The sequence below is a fragment of the Pleurodeles waltl genome, chromosome 3_1 (genome assembly GCF_031143425.1).
Source record: "Pleurodeles waltl isolate 20211129_DDA chromosome 3_1, aPleWal1.hap1.20221129, whole genome shotgun sequence".
In the NCBI taxonomy this organism is placed as follows: domain Eukaryota; kingdom Metazoa; phylum Chordata; class Amphibia; order Caudata; family Salamandridae; genus Pleurodeles; species Pleurodeles waltl.
This window is the reverse complement of record NC_090440.1, coordinates 1,124,396,722-1,124,414,942: the sequence shown is the minus strand read 5'-3', so window position 1 is coordinate 1,124,414,942 and position 18,221 is coordinate 1,124,396,722. Positions and strand designations below refer to the sequence as shown.

The 18,221-nt window shown below is 42.4% G+C and overlaps 1 protein-coding gene across 1 annotated transcript in view; it reads left to right on the top strand.

Moving 5' to 3' along the window:
* The window catches only part of LOC138285009 (uncharacterized), a 597,004-nt gene that overhangs the window by 25,460 nt on the left and 553,323 nt on the right, over nt 1-18,221 (top strand). The window contains exon 2 of the mRNA XM_069224423.1: nt 2,437-2,543. Within this exon, the coding sequence (XP_069080524.1) occupies nt 2,437-2,543 (107 nt within the window). The remainder of the gene's footprint in view (nt 1-2,436; nt 2,544-18,221) is intronic.

Here is an 18,221-nt window from a genome sequence, read left to right as displayed (position 1 = left end):
ATCCTGAAGTATGCTAATAACAAATATTTTATTATGATAAACACAAATCAATGCTCTAGGTGATGCTTTTTCCATACATTATTGTTTGTATACTGTATAGTTTTATCATTAAAACTATATGTGTACGTGTAATGATCAGTGCAGTTGAAAGTGTGGTGTCTGTAATGGCAGTGCACTAGCACACCATGCATACTCCACTCTACGGCACTGTACTCCATTATATGCTAGTCTACACCCCTCCTCTATACACCACTTCTCTCCAAGACACTCTACGCCTCTCCACCCTGTGACACCATGGTTTGTTCCACACTACGCCACTCTATGCCACTTGATTGTGTGCCGCTGTACTCCGTTCCATGCCTCTATTTCGCACTCCACACTATACTACTCCACTCTGCGACACACTACTCCACTCTACTGCACTGTACACCAGTTCTCTCTATTCCGCTGTATGCCACTCTGCGACACTCCACTTTATTTCACTACACTCTGCAGCACTCTGTGACACTCTACAGCACTCCACTCTATGACACTCCTCTCTATGCCAGTCCAGTCTACGTCACTTTACTCTAGGCCACTCTACTCCTCTCTACACACTCCACTATGCTCCAAGCCACTTTACTCTATTCTGTGACACTTCACGCTATGCCACTCCATGTCACTTTACTTCACTCTCCGCTGCACAGTTCCACTCTGCTCCACTCTACAGTACTCCACTCTATGCCACTCTACTCACTGACACTTTACTCCACTCAGTGTGACTCTGCTCTATGGCATTTTACACCACTGTACACCACTTAACTCTAGGCCACTGTAGTCCACTCAATGACTTCACTCCACAACTCTGCTCCATTCTGTGACACTCCAGTATGACACTCAACTCTACAACAGTCTAAGCTACTTTACTGCACTCTATGCTACATGACTCCACTCTGAGTTACGCTACTGCCCTCTACAGCACTTTACTCCACTCTTCGCTCTTCTACTCTATCGTATTCCATGCCCCTTTATGCCCCTCCACTCTGCTCCACACTCTATGCCCCTCTTCTCCAAGACACTCTGCTCCACTTTACAAAACTTTACGCCACTCCACTCTGACACTTAACTCTGCACTATGCCCCTCCACTCTGTGACCCTCTACTCAATGACTCTGCCCCCTCTACTCTACGACATGCCACTCTATGCCACCCTACTCTATTCCAGTCTACTCAGCTCTACACCAAGCTACTCTACGTTTCTTCTACTGTATGCCACACCACTCTAATCTACACCGCTCCACTGTATGCCACTCTACTGTTCGCCACTCTGTAACACTCTAAGACCCACCCACTCTACGACCCTCCATTCTATGACACACCACTCTACTCTATGACACGCTACCATAGGACACTCCACTCCAATCTACGACACTCTATGCCACTCCACTGCACTCTGTGGCACTCCACTCTGACACTCTCCTCCACTCCGTCTACCCCACTCCACACCGGTTTTCTACACTCCATTCTACTACTTCACTCTACAATACCATACTCTATCCCACTCTAAGCCACTCCACCCTATGACACTCTACTCTACGCCCCTCCACTCTGCACCACTCCACTCAACATCACTCCACAATACTCTACTCTACTCCACACCACTCTACTTCATGACACTCCACTCTAACACTCTGCAGCCCTCCACTATATGCCTTAACACTCTACGCTACTCCACTCTACTACATTCCACAACACTCTACTCCACTCCAGAACACTTGCATCTGCACCACTAATGTTTAGCAATGCTGAACAGCAGACATGGTAGTGTACAACATGGCTAAAACGCATCAGCAAAGCCAATAGCTCCTTCAACACTTATTGGCTTTGCCACTGCTTGTTTAAAGCGTATTTAGTTTGAGACGCTAATGAGCCTGACATTTTTATTTTATTATTTCCATGTTAGTAGTAAATATTGAAAATGTCATTGCCTATGCATAAAACATTAAAAGTATATTAAAATAAGAAACTTTATTCATTTTTCCTGTATTTTCCCATGGTGGAGGTATTTGCCCCAGTAGCAGATGTGTTTCAACTAGGTGGAGCATAAAATACGACGGCAGACTTACTAGCAGTAACAATATGGTCATAAATACTATTGCAGTAGGCAGCTTTTCAAAATAGCTACTTAGTATGTAATTGATTTCCATTCAGATTCACTGGAAAGTAAATTTATCTTATGTGGATGTCCAGAATATCAGACACTGATCCTTTCCTCCTAGACCAAGGCAAACCAGCCCTGCTGTAGAGCTCTGATAAAATGTGGGATATTTTTTTACCTTAGTGGGACATTGTAGGAATGTAGATGCAATTTGTACCAAACCTAGAAAAGTTCCACGTGTGACACTGTGTAAATCATCCCTTCTAAATATGTAATCTAATTATTGTCTACTTTTTTCAGAATGACTCTACAGGGCTCTATTCTTATTTAGAAGGGGTTCCTAAAGCACTGTTACCCGGAGTTGGAAGGAAGAAGATCCTAGATTTTTGGTGGAAAGTAGTGAACAAGTGAGTAATTATCTCATTGCAAATTGGTAAATGTAGCATCATGATTGCTTTTTCCTGTCCTGTCAGAGTCAGGAAATTGATTACATTGTGTTTCTGTGAATAAGGTAGCTTTCCTCCACAGTACTTGGTGTTGTCTTTTAGTTGGCAGGAAACCATTTGTTCGACTTGCATTAACCTGTAGTGGTCGTCACCCTTTTGCTTTCTCTTTTCTCCGTTGGTTATCTTTCTTGAAATTCTTCGCTCTTCAATGCTGACAACTTGATTTCAGATAGCTTCCTGTTTGCTCTCAGGAACTTCTTTGTAGTGATTCAACACTTTGCCCTGCCCTCCAGAGAGAACATCCATGATCAGAATGCAGGATGTTAAAACTCTTATAATGTTTTCCAAGCCATAGTGTCCCTTATCTGCAGCCTTTTTTTCCAGATTTGATCATGCTCGAACAGTGAAAGCTGCTACCAGTAGGATGCCAATCACTGTATCGATGAACACTTTTAATAATACCTATCAGGGTTACTAGAATAAACATACCTTAGGGGCACCCAAGTTTGCCTTTAATATTGGGTGCCCTTAGTGTGATTAATTTATTATCATTTTAAATATACCTCTGGGGTACCATAGTTCCCTTTAATGTTGGATGTACTTGTTATGATAATTTTTTTAATCATTTTAAAAGTACCTTGCGGACCCCACAGTTTGCCTTGAATATTGGGTACCATTGGTATGATGAATTATTATTCATACCAAGGGCACAACAATGTTAAAGGGAGACTGGGGTTCCCTTGAGGTATTTTTACTCTGGGAACCCAGTTAAGCATTATCAAAAGTGCTCACTGAAATATGGTCGAGCACATCCTGGTTTATAGGTTCCAGAATGAAATCTGAGGAAGAAGCAAGCCGCTAATAGAGTTAGTGTGCGTCTTAAAAACAACTAAAGTGAGTTTCCTCTGGGGTTCTTTTTGCATCACTTGTGGGAGTGAAATTAGGATTATAAAATGCATCTTCTTTTTATGGTATAATAGTACAGAAAGATTGGCTGACATTTGCTGATAAATTAGAAACATTTACTGTATCTATCCTCATGCGATTTAAATGGCATTCATGACCATAAATGTCCCATCAAGACCATGCTGATTTGTATTGTTTGTTGGATATCAGTTACCCATGCCTGCAGGATGAGCTCTGAAGAAGTTTCTGGAAGTCATTCAACTTACTTTCTTTTCCAGAAATCCCCCAAGCCATCAAACAAAGCCACACCAAAACCAAGATGGGGTAAGGTTGTCCCATCAGATTCCTTAATAAGGTCTGAATCAGAAGGAGCAATACTAAATGTGCACAAGTGAGTTCCAGAAATACCCAGAACCAAACATGAGATATCCACCACAGCATCACTTCATGATGTTTCACTTGCGTTGTGACCCTCAGGCTCATTATAAAGTGAGCAAAAGGATCATGTAGACCCAATGACCAATCTTGAAGAAAGGCGTTTTTGGCAGCTGTCTTTAGCTCCAGCCTCCAGCTGTAAAAGGTGGGAAGTTGGTGTGTCACAGATCCACAAGGAAAGGATCCCACCTAAGCATAAGATCCTTGAAAGTGTTGGATCCAGCTTCCACTCACTGGAATCCTTGAAATGTCTGGTGTTCCAATCTGCTATCCGATTATCTGATCCTGACATGTACTTGGCTGTAACCAGAATATAGTTATACAGGCAGTGATTCAGTCAAAGGTCTTTTGGTAGTTCCTCCTGGACTTTATATCCTGTGCGTCTCAAATGTTTTGTTTAATGTACTGCACATATGTTGTCCATTTCTAACAACCCACAGCTGTACTGTACTTTGCCAGGGGTATGGTGGCAAAGGATCCTACCAGCAACTCCAATACAATTTATGTGCATAGTCCATCACTGTTCCGACGATGTCCACATGGTAGAAAGGCTGCCATATCTGGACCCCACCTAGTTTTCTGGCATCTGACTATATCACCAGATCTGGGGGTCAACCCAGTTTTTCCTGTGGGACAGCCACTAGTGTATTTCTTGTCTGGCTTTTCACAATTGAGTGACTCATTTTGAATAGGCTAGACCTTTATTGAGAAGTAGGAACTTTAGTATTTGAATTGCCCAAAGTGGAGGGGACTCTAGAAGTTTGCTTTAATGGATGATGGCAGTAACCCCACTATCCCCACCAGTTTCTACAAGGAAATTGTGTCTTTGCCAAGGACTGCCTCCAATTTCTTCTTGATATTTTTCTGTTCAGTCTCCAAGAAGCTCAGGGTTGCTGATTGGGCATCTATCAGAAAACCCCAAACTAAGGGCCTGATTTATATATTGTTAGACAAGGTGCTCCATCACAATGGTGATGGATATCCTGTCCGCTGAAATCTAAATTTAATAAGATGTAGTGGGATTTAGACTTTGTAGGACGGTATATCCGTCCCCGTTGTGACAGAGTAACTTGTCTGCCAATTTCTAAATAAGGCCCTTAATTTGCTGATTCTGGGTCAAATCTGACTTTGGGCCATTGATTATGAAAACTAAACTGTGAAGAATACCTGTTGCCCTTACAAGTTGTTTCTGAAGTATCATGGTAACCTGATCCTTGACGATCATCTTGTCCAGGTAAATGTCAATGCACATTTTATGGATTGTGATGACTTCCATTACAGGTCTCATCAACTTGATGAAATTCCACAATGCTGAGGGCAGGCCACACACAAGGACTGAGAATTTGAATATTTGCCTCTTACATTGAAGTTGTAGAAACCTCTTGTGCAGGGTAAATATTGGAATAGTCAGATATGGGTGTTTCAAATTAGGATAAACCATTTAGACCTCTAACCTGAGAAATCAGATGGATGCCTTCTCTATTGAAGTAAACAGACACAACTGATGGATGGAATGCAGAACCAATCAAACATTCACCCCCATTTACAGATCTGGGTTTAATCCATCAATTCTTTTGCTCACCATGCCACCCCAGTTTGGATCCAGCCATGTGCAAATCAGTCTTGACCATGTTCCTCATGGGAACAGTCCAGCCCGAACTGCCAGGCCAGGCCCTTCCTGGACTGGAAACACGCATCCTGGGACTGGTTTCAGGGTATCTTCCTTCATCAGCCAGGTTAGCACATTTAACTGCATCTGAGTCTGATAGAACTTCAGTAAAAGCCATGTGTTGTTTACCGTACCCAAGTGGCAGAGTTAAATGAACCCAGTTGGAGAGAAATTGAGCAGCTCTCCCACACAGTCTTACTCAGACTGCATGAGCAAGATTGGCCTGTATGCTCTGGCCTATAGGTAGTAGTTCCACTTTGAGTGCCTCTGAATTGGCCTCTGTTGCAAAATCTTGAGGCTGAAGCATCAATCTAGCTTTGATCCCAGTTTTTTTTTTTTTTGCCTTGGAGGATCCTGAAACCGTATGCAGCTATTCCAATGCCCTCTACTTCATCCAGACCTTTCATAAAGACCTTAATTGATTATTTTATCCCGAGATAGCTGTACTTTGTCCAAAGTGGAGAAGGTAGTAACGATAACTCCTTATCATAAGGATTGCCAAATGATAGTCTGTCCACCACAACGCCCACTTCAAAAGAAGCCAAGTCATCCAATTTTAGGTCCAGGAGGATCTCAACAGCGAACAACATCTCTCCTCAGAGATGGCAAAGTTTGTTGTCCCAAGCGCGCAAATTGTCAGCCATTTAAGATATTGAGATGTCATGGAGCCTCATTGTCCATTAATGCTAAATCCAGAATTTTTTCTTAACCGACCAGTGAGGTCCAACAGTTCTCACTTTATGGAATGTTTGAAGAACTTACTTAAAATAGTGGCCATGTTCGGATCAATTTCGGGCATTTGTGCTACTTCCTTTCAGAGGTTGTTGGTGGGTTTTCTACTCGTAAACAATTATGCACATCTTTCTCTAAGGGGCATCAAAGCATAGTTTGACACATACTGCTGTTTTAATGAAGTTGTCCAGTCATAGGATTGTGGGTGCATAATGTTGTGGAAGCTTTTTCCAGATGCACAATTTTGAATACCAATGTTTTTTGGGGCAAACGTTGTTGTAACCAATGAATTATTAATGTTGCACTTGAAACGCTTTTCATTAGTCATTTAAAAGTGCGTATATTAATACAGTTAGGTTGTGCCACATTTTACAGAGGCACCAGTTTTATTTATTTATGGATGCTGTTTTGGTGTTATGTTCATCTTGATCCTGTTTATTACCCTTCCCAATCAATGTTCTCAGAGAGTCTTCTCGCCCCACAGTATTCATATAGTACAGGACACTGTGAAATAATTGATTATCTCCCTTAGAAAGTATGTATTGTGAGTGAAACTTCCTTCTTGTACTGAATGTTTCAATCCCAAGGACACTTCCACAAGAAGTTCTCATGTAGGTCTGTAAGAATAAACTGGTTTATGGGTCTTTGTTTGAAAAGTGTTTCATATTGTGTTGAGCATCTCCAGACAGTAACAGCGCAGAAGCTGCTGGAGTTCTCCTTAAAAATGGGTTAGCATTATGTACGTTATTGTGACGCTCTGTATTCTGATTTACCCAATTTGTGTTATCAATACTTATGCCATGCTGAATTTGCAGTATTTGCTTATTATCTGTTCATAAAATGTGTATAAAACCCCCCTTTGTTTGGGGGTGGGTGAGAACCTTCCCTTTTCACCTAGTGATGCTGTCTCTGTTCCTTTTGAAGCTGACAGATGATTAGAGATATTTTCCTGTTCATCTATAAGCTGGGGATGCTGTCCATTCTTTTTTAGATTTTTGTTCTTTGGAACTTAGAATAATTCTGATTTCTGACCATGTGCTGTGTGTCTGTGCCGTCTTGGCATATATTTTGTGTTTCTCTACATTGTGTGATTTTTGTAATAGAACCTAATAAAACCCTTAAACTTTTTCAGGATTTAGAACTCAGTTATTGGGTAGTCCCTGTTACTATTTTATTACTCTGATAAACTTATGTTGAGTCTGATGTTGAGGAGGGTGTTCTTTAATGTTAAATCAATACTGCACTGAGTGGAATCTCTGAATGTAAAGCTTTGGGGTGCCTTAAGAATTAGGGCTTGCAATTCCATTCCCACAAATAAAATGGTAGGAGAGGATGGTTGACTAAGAGCACCTCCTCTTTCGTAAGGGTTCCTCAGAAGATGTTTTCCTAGGATTTCCCAGTCCTTAATGCCCAGTCCGTTTGAGTCTAGAACTCTGACCAGTGACGGTTGGTGAAATTTGGAAGAGGTGGGGCAGCCCTTGTTTGCTTTTAACATGTGGGAGTTTGTCACTTTAGTACGTCACTGTATGTTACTATGTTAAGAGGTATATATTAAAACTGTTAATGAATGCCTCTGAATATAGTGAAATAAACTGTTCTACTAAAGTGAAAGGCTCTTGCATGTTAAAAGCATGCAAGAGACTAGAGCACTTTAAATATGTCAGTTCAGGGCGCACACCACATGTTGTACTCACATATTTAAACTTGCTCTCTTGTATGCTTTTAACATGCAGGAGTGTTACATCAGTTTATATTACTATATTGAGAGGCATTTATTGACAATTTTTATAAAAGCCTCTCAATATGGTGATATAGCTGGGTATACTAAAGTAAAACTCCCCTGCATGATAAAAGCACACAAAGGGAACACTTTTAAATATTTGAGCTCTAGGTGAGTGCTCTGCCAAGCCAGCCTGCAGTTTGCTTTAGATTTTTTTCAAAAACAGTAAAAACGAACCACAGGCTGGCAGGCATGATGGCAGGCCTCAATCCCCCCCACCCCTACTTAATTGAAAATCCTGCTCTGGAACAAGCACGGTGGCCCGCAGCATGGTGTGCTGCTGCTGATCCATTCCAGGATGTCAGGCTTGAGAGTGCCAAGCGTGCCCTCTTGGGCTCTGATGGCTTGAGATCACAGATTCTCATGACTGTGACCACGAGCCACATGCCTGCAATCCTTCACAGGTTCCAAGCAACACCCTTTCCTGACATGTCACAGGTGACGAGTTGGGAAACAGTGTTGCTTGCAGCCTGAGAAAGTGATTGACAGGCAGTCCTGGGAATACAGGGTTTATGTCCTAGACGTCCGGGACTGCTTGTAAATATGACGGTCATGTTCAGACCCCCGCGGAGTCAGTCCTTAGCCTACATAGGGATTTTTTTTAAAGGGAGATGCAGAGGGACACATGCTTACTTGAGCATGTGTCCCACTCGAAAGTGCCTGGCTGCCTGACTCATCAGAGCAAGTGCGAGAGGCAGCCAGGCACTTCATTAAACAACACCCGCCACAGGCTTTAAGCCCTTATTTAATTAAAGAAACAACTTATGTGGATGGTAATTGGTTATTGCAATTATCATCCACATAACTTGAAAAACAATGTGGGTGGGGCCCTGGTGCCCTCTAGTGTCAGCTGCTGCTGACTCTGACAATGAATATGATTTGAGGAATGTAAATTCTGTTTCTATTGCGAATTGTTTGGATATTGGGTTATGTTTTGGGGTTCAGTTGGTGGATTTATTGCTGTGGTGTTGATGTATTATTTTCTAGGTTGGGCGCCTCATTTGACTTAGTAGTTCTTGTTCTTGAGTGCACAGGAGCAAAAACACTGACTAGAGTGGATTGCCACTAGAAGGACGTCTGTCTAGTGTGATCTGTAGTTATGGGAGGGCAGGTCCTGTGAACTGCTTTCTGGTTTTCTGTTCTTTATTTGGAATGTAGTTCCTATTTCTGAAGGTTTGTGGCTTCCAATTGAATTGCCCTACTTGATTTACTGACTTTTCTTTCCAATGTAGGGTAAACTGAAAGAGATTATTTAGTTTATTATTTTAAAAGAGGTATTGCAATTGTTTTCCTGTTCACCGATGAGTAGTGCTGTCATTGGTTAGTAAGCCAGGGAGCCATGCTCGGATTGATGACACGTCCTTCACAAAATAGACACGGGTGGAGCAGACAAGATAACAGATGCCATCTCATCAGTGAACACTTGTCCAACTTGTTCAGTTATGGTGATTGTATCGAAAAAGGCAGAACTAAAAATTCTCTACAGCTCTGCTGCGTAACTAACTTCACAAAATAGGTTGAGGCCTGCCACAGCACAGCCTATCGGAAGGGAAAGTAAGATATTTCAATCAAGGGGTCCAAAGGATACACTCTCCCTATAGCATAAACACAGAACTTTGTGCATCCCTAGCCAAACTAAAGTAACTTCTATCCTGTATTAGTACCCAGTCTAGTAAAAAAAAAAAAAGTTTTATTTAGAACCCTCACCCACTCTAGTAGTGGTATGCTTCATGATCAGGTACCCTCTGGCCCCCTAAAAGCCAGGATGGGCTCAACCGTATTCCAGAGAGCACTTTTGATATTCTCACTACCTGGGAGACTATAAAGATAAACATACCTCAAGCAGGCCAAGGTATCCCTTTAATAGAGGTCTGCGTGGGTATGGGTTACAAATCACCTTAATGAGGGTCTCTAGAATATAATGGTCCTATGACTATAAGTTATACCATCAATATGTTTCAGCCCCTATCCTGTGGCCTAAATGGTCCAGGGCTTTCACCAGGGCGTGCATTTACTCCTAATCACACAAAAAGCATGCAATACTTACAGTTGCATGCAGGGAGAGTAGATACACTTGCCTTATGTTTTAAGGATCGTAGTCCCTGCAAGGACAAAACAAATGAGAGTGACAGTTCTTCTTTTTCTGCATGTTGTCGTATTCACGTCTTCTGGGAACTGCAATTGGGAAAGGAAAGAGTAAATAGATAGGGTTTCTGGTATTATAAATACACAAATAAATGGTATTAGTGACCATTGTTTCATGCATTGCCATTCCTTGCATGTTCTTTATGCAGAACAGTGTCATGCTCATTTGAAACTCTACACATACAGACAATGCCTCATGGATATTTTGTGTCGCAAATTTACAACACCTAGATTACAGTGGTCAAGTTGATTCTGTACCTGACATGGCTTGAAAGTAAACCATACGTCATGTGGAAATAAGCTGCATAAGGTGAGCTCACTCCACACACACCACACCTGTACTTACCCTAGTTGGGATGTTGGTCCTAGCACTCGGGTGCAGGAGGATGAGGGGGGCCAGGGGAGCATGTACCTGTAGTCACATGCTGTTCATCATACATATGTATGCCACCAAAAGATATAAAGAGCACCCTGGAGAACTGATTGGCTTGAGGTTGAGGATAATTCTCGACTCACATCATCAAGGGTTGCATGCTGCTGCTGCACCTACTAGTGCCTACTCTTTCAGACTGTCCTGAGAGTCATCGCATGGGAGCAGGCTTAAAAACATTAATCAGGCCGCGGCACAGTTGATGAACTTTATTAAGTCCGCTCCCACACCATGACCATGCAGCCCTTGATGACATGAAAAGGGGATTATCCCCAACTGCGAGCCAGTTCTTTTCATGTGCCATGGTTTCTCCAGGATGCTCTTTATATCTTTAGCCTAATACTTATAAAGCCTTCTTTTTTTTTCTCCAAATTTCCAAATCTTTTGGTGGCGTACATATGTATGATGAACAGTGTGTGACTATAGGGATATGCTCCATTATCCCTGAGTTGTAGGATTTATAGCCCAACTAGGTGAAGACACGTTTGGTGTTTGGGTGCTCATCTTATGTATGTTATTTCCACATGACGCTCAGTGTACTTTTAAGGCTTGTCAGTTACAGAAACAAGTTTGACTTCAGTGTAATCTAGGCGTTGTGAACTTGCAACACTGAATACCCACGGGACATTGTCTGTATGTAGGGTGTTTCAAATGAGCATGACACAGTCCCATTTACAGAACACGCATGGAATGGCACTGCCCGAAACGATGGCCACTAATACCATTCATTTATGTATTTATAATAACAAATCTTGTCTGTTTACTCCTTCTCGATCGCGGTTCCCAGGTGACGTGAATATCACATCATGCAGAAAAAGAAGCATTGTCTGTCTTGTTTGTTTTCTCTGTGCAGGAACTATGGGCCTCATTACAATTTTGGCGGTCCTTTTCTAGAACCACTGATGCCGCTGAAGGCAAAAGACCACCAGTCATAGAGGCCTTTTGCCGGCCATATTAGGAGTATTCCCCTGGGCCAGTGGGTGGAAAACAGGGTTTTCTCCCGCTGGTCCAGCGGAACACTCACCACAACATTTGTCATGGTGCATCAGGTGCGACAGCACCCGTCATGCATTTCACTGCCCGTAATTCAGGCAGTGAAATGTGAGATGGGGGCCGTTCATGGGGGCCCCTGCACTGCCCATGCCAAGTGCATGGGCAGTGCAGGGGCCCCCAGGCCCCCCTTCCGAAACCTTAATTCCGCCAGCCTTTCCATGGCGGTAATCACTGCCATGGAAAGGCTGGCGGATGGGGACTCGTAATCCCCAGGGCAGCACTGCTTGCAGTGCTACCCTGGCGGATTACAACCGCTGCGACCGGCAGGCTGCAGGCTGCAGGCTGGCTGCAGCCTGGCGGTGTCGGCGGTTTGACCGTGGCGGCTCCACCACGATCATAATGGGGCGGACGGACCGCCCTGTCTGCGGCGATCCGACCACCATCGCGAGTATGGTGGTCTTGGGACCGCCACACTCATAATGAAGGCCTGTGTTACTTTAAACAGAAGGTGAGTGAATCAACTCTCCTTGCATATAATTGTTAACATTGCATGCTTTTCATGTGATCAGGAATGAATGCACATTGACACTGGGGCAACTTGATTTCATAACATCCTGACAAAAACCCCGGACCATATAGGGCACAGGATAATGCTGAAACATGTTGACTGCATAACCTGGTGTCATAAAACCATTACATCCTAGAGACCCTTATTAAGGCAATTTTTTTACCCATTCCTACGGGGTACCTTTAATAAAGGGATACCTTGGCCTGCGAGAGGTATTTGTATCTTTAGTAGTCCCCCTGGTAATGGGAATATCAAAAGTGTTCCCTGGAGTATGGTTGAACCCATCCTGGCTGTTAGGGTCTGGGGTGGACCCAATGATGAAGCATGCCACTACTATAGTGGGTGAGGGTCATATATATAAAAATAAAAAAATTCTTTTTGAAATGAGGCTGGGGACCTATACAGGATACAAGTTACTTTAGTGTGGCTAGGGATACCCAAAGTGATGTATTAGTGAGACATTACCACAAAGCACAGCTTTGTGTGCTCTAATTGTGTGGGTGCTGGCGAGGCTGTGCTGTGAAAGGTTGACATTTGACAGAGCCATGCTGTGATTGGTTGTTGTTTGCTAGTTAGTCTTTTTATTTTTATTTTTTTAGATTTAAAAAAAAATCATTTTAAGTAGAAATAATGGGGATTGTGTTGAAAAAAGCCTACGGTTTCAGTTGTACCTGCTATAGATGGTCAGAAATTACCTGCAGAAAGAATGCCTGCATTTGAAAGGATGAGGGACATTGGGTTTTATAAATCTACTTGTATCTCTGAATGGAATGACTATACGGCTTCTGACAAAGATTTGTTGTTTCCTTTAGAGGGTTCTTCTAATGCGAAAAAGTTAGATGTTCTTCAACAGACTAGGTGTGACATAAAGCCAATGCTGGACATGATTGAATATCTAAAGACTTTTCCTGCTATCTAAGGAAGCAAATGATAAAGACAAGACACAGAATAAAGAGAAGCAGAATAATGATTCTGATGAGAAGAATATTTTTTTTTAATGAGCTTTAGAATTGTAGGCCTCCTCCATACACAGCAAGACAGCCGGGGACAAGCGAAATGAGCTCTGGGCCTGATATGGGTGGTGGGAGAGATGGAAGTCCAGTTGTACAGAGTTCTACTAAAGTGGTACAGTGGAAGCTTTTCCCAAAGTGCAAATTCATGACATATTATTTTTGTTAAGTTCAAATTTTTAGGTTACATATAGTGGCAACAGGTAAATTGATGATATTGCACGATAAACAATAGAAAAATATGGTTCAGAAGTGTATCTAAAACATTATTTATCATGTCATATTTTCGAGTGAGACACTATTAATGTTTGTAAAGCTGTTTATTCCTATTTGTCCAAAGTAAGCTAACTATGATCATGCATACTGAATTTGCAGTTTTACTAATTTCTTATGTTCGAAAAAAAGCTTTATCATTTCAGCTTTACACACCTAAGCCATACAGTAAAATCTAGATTTAATAGAGAAATTGAAAAAACTTGAGCGCTTTTATGATTGTTGGCCCACCCCACGGCTAACGTGTGGTGGTGCTAGACAGACTTAGTATAATTCATTTCCAGTCTTGCTATAAAATTATAGTGCCAATACAAAATTATTCTTTACTAAATTGTGATGTGGGTACGAAGAGCCCAAAAGCTTGATTTCAGGAGCTGAGAACTACTTCCAAGCCCCAGGACTGGAAAGGTGCTGCTTTGGGGGTAAGGTGCAGGCTGAAGATTGGTCCAGGAGCTGTAGCAGATGAGTTGGAAGTCTTTTGTGTCCCTGAAACTTCAGAAACCAGGGTGCAAGTCAGCAAGGCCTTGAGGCACTTTGGTTCTGGGATGTAGAGGTGCAGGTCTAGTCCTTCTCACTCCCAAGCAAGAGGGCAGCCAGCAGCAGGTCAGCTCAGCAAAGCAGTGGTCCAGCAAAGTAGCAACTCAGCAGAGTGGCAGTCCTTCTAGCAGCACAGCAGGCCATAAGTGTACTGAGTTGGTAGTGTCAGAGGTCTAGTACTTATACCCAGTTGTGCCTTTGAAGTGAGGGAGGCTTTAAAGAAAGGTATTTGAAGTGCACAGAGGTTCTTCCTTCCTGCCCTGGCTCCAGACGTACTATAGTGAGGTATGCAGCCCTATGTGTGGGCCAGGAAACTGCCCATTCAGAGGCTAAGTGTCAGCCCTTCATCAGGCTATGTATGGCCCATCAGTCGCACTGAAGCTCCCTTTGTGTTTGGCTGTCTAGATGGAATACACAAAACTGTCACCCCACCCCAGACATCTGTTGGCGACAGACAGTTGGCACCAAATGGCTAAAGTAAGAAAACACCAACTTTCTAAAAGTGGCATTTACAGAACTGCAGTTTAAAATTGGACCTCACTATAAGTTGTGATTTTAAATTGTGAGTGCCAAGACACCAAACTTGACAAACACATCTCTTCCAGATTGTGAATTGCACTTATAAGATTTAATAAGGCACTCCCAATGTTATCCTATGAGGGAGATCGGCCTTGCTGTAGTGAAAAAGGACTTTTGGAGTTTTTCACTACCAGGTCATGAAAGACTTAAAAGTACATGTCCTTCCTTCAAAACCATTGCATCCTGCCCTCTAAGTTGTCCAGGTGAGAAGCAGGGCATTTTCCTCTCCCTCCCCCTTATTCTTGTAAGTCAAGAGTGAACCTATAAAAGCATGCAAAGAGCTGGAGTGTTCATCTCTAGTATTTAATTCACTCCAGCGGGTACAAAATACCAATCTGTCTACAGCAGGCACACAGGCAAAATGACAACGAGATACAATTTTGCACGGCTTTTATATATGAAAAAACAAAAAAGCTTCAGTTGCACAAACCGGTTAAGGCAAGAGCTTGCAAGTTAAAGGATTCTGCCAGTAAACACATTCCAAGGACTGATCTGCAGTCAAAGGGTTATCTCTCAACAAATATTTTTCAACTAGTTTCTTGGAAATCACGCAAACTAGTCTTTCAAACTGGTCTATCTGAGCACGTACATGGAATTTTACCAGCAAGGCATCTTTAGCGCGGCTTCTCAAATGGATGCACTAATGTCAAACCACTTACAATCTAAAAAACATTTTTTTCATCATATTTTCATACAGGGTCTACCTTAGGGATGGCTTATATGTATAAAAAGTGAAGGTTTGGGCCTGGCAAAAGGGTTATTTTGCCAGGTTTACATGGCAGTGTAAAACTGTACACACAGACTCTGAAAAGGCAGGCCCGAGACATGGTTAGAGGGCTACGTAAGTGGGTGACACAATCAAGTAGCATTTAATTTACATGCCCTGGGCAAATGTAGTGCACTTTACTAGGGACAGATAAGTAAATTTAATTATGGCAATTTGGATTAAGCCAATGTTACCATGATTTAGGGGAGAAAGCACAAGCACCTTAGCACTGGTTAGCAGTGGTAAAGTGCACAGTCATAAAGCCAGCAACAATGAGGTCAGAAAATGGAGGGAGGCAGGAGGGCAATAAGTTGGGAGAGAAGACCATTCTAAGGCTATCAAGCCTAACATAGATTAATTAGAAGGCAAATATCGCTTGAAGCGATTGAGACGGAGCTTTGAACACATAATATTTGATGTTTTAGGGGCTATTGTTCTTTCTGTAGAAGTGGTAATGAATGATTTAAATATTACAGGATTGTCCACAGTAGTGGATAGATCTGCTATGTGTACAACAGGATTTGGTGAATGAGGAATTGTTGGCAATGAAAGTAAAGGCTATTCAAAATGCCCTTGCTTTAGCTATTCTTTTGGCAAAGGAGGAAGGAGTGTGCAAAGTGATTAAGGCTAAAAGATGTTGTACTTACTTACTGATCATTGTGAAGCTATTGATTCTCTCATTATTTTAATGACTAGTAACTAATTTGATTAAGTCCCTGGAAGAACCTGCTGTTTTGCTTTCACTAATGACTGATCTGATAAAAATCTCTGGAATGAACTTCTTAGTTTAAAGAAGACATTTATTATTACTTCACCACGAGGTTCCTAAAAAGAGATTAGTAGGTCTAAAGCACATGTTTAAAAATAGTCACAGCAATGAAAGGAAAATATATCAAAGTGATTCTCACCTGCAATGTACTCAGCAAATATATGTGATTTATGTTATAGCATAATTGCAAAGCAAAGAATAAAGTAAAAATTCATCACCATAGGGCCTGCCAAGCTCTTCATCTTTCTCATGCCAGCAAGAAGATGACCCCGTTCAACTTCCAGAAAGAGATATCCACCCTCACGGGACAAGTGACATACATTTGACATCCAATCCTGACCGATGTCTTGGAAATTCCCTCGCTATTGAGCAGGGCCACCTTTTTATAGCTTAAACAACCATGGAAAGGGCCTTCTAGAGGGCTCCCCCTCTCTCAGATGGAAATATTCAAACATGCTGGCTACTAAAGGGCAGAGTTGGAAGAAAAACGAAAATTGGCCAACCTTTCAAGGTTCTCCTCCCAAGGCCGCACCGTTCCCTGCACTTTCCTTTCATATCATGTTGACTGACTAACTGTTTGTGTTCGGTGAGAAAGAACCACGAAAAAAACAAGCTCAGTTTACCATGTGGAAAAACACAGCTCAACTGCAATGTCTTAATTGCAATGTCTAACGCCACAATAAAGTCAATAGGCACCTAAACTGAATACAAAATGTAACCTGCAACTGGTGAACATTGAACAACTAATATGCAAAGTGGTGCAACACAAAGTCAGTGATCAAAAACATCTATTTTCATTACACCTGCTTTATGCAAAGCTGTAGGAACCTGGGGCCAGATGTAGCAAAGTTTTGTGAGTTGCAAATGGCTCGAATCCCTATTTGCGACCTCGCAAAATCCGAAATGGGATGCAAAAATCCCATTTCCGAATAGCAAATAGCGATGCAACACAGCACCGACTCGCAAAAATTGTGACCTGATTTTGTGACCCGCAAACAGAAAGTCGCAAATTGCGAGTCGCGAACCATATGCAAAAGCCAGTCGCAAACTGCGACTAGTTGCAAAAAGGCCGTTTTGCACATCCAGATTACCACTGATTCAGAGCAGGTGGTAACCAGAACCAACGTATAAAAGGAGACCCATAAGGCATCTGGGTGACTCAAAATGGCTGAACTGTACATGATAGCATGGAGGAGGAGAGTCCAGGCCGCCCAGCAGAGGAGGAGGAGGCAGAGACTGGAGAGGATATACCGAACCAGGCAGACACTATTTCAACAAACTGAGGAGGAGATATATGACAAATATAGACTGAGCAGTGCTGTAATCTTAGAAATAATTGAACTACTCAATCCTCAGCTTGAACAACAGACCATGCACAGCAGCGCCATCCCTACACATGTGCAAGTGCTATGCTCACTGCACCTCTTGGCCTCGGGTAGCTATCAGGGGGTGATTGCTGTGGCAGGTGAGGTATCCCAAAGTGCACTCTCACGATTCTTCAGATGTGTCCTAGATGCCATACTCACACACTTGTCCAGATATATATACCTACCCAGGAATGAGGCAGAAATTAACAACACTAAGATGGACTTCTACATAATTGCTAACTTCCCCCATGTAATAGGGTGTGTGGACGGGACACATATACAAATTTGCCTACTTGCAAATCTGGAATATGTGTTCTGCAGTAGGAAATTTACCCACTCTCTAAACATCCAGGTGGTATGTGACGCCCATGATGTCATTACTGATATTGTAGCTAAATATCCAGGGAGTACACATGACTCATACATATTCAGGCACAGTGGGATACACCAACGCCTAGAACGTGGGGAGTTTGGAGACGGATATCTATTAGGTATTGCTGACTACACCCTGAAGCCATACATACAGGTCACTGTGTAACCCATTGATGCCCTGCTAAATTTGCCTTTTTTGTCAAACAGGTGACCGTGCATATGCCCTGAGACCATGGATACTCACCCTGTACCTAACACCTGGCAATCAGAACGAGAGGCAATATAACAGTGCATATCGGCGGACCAGA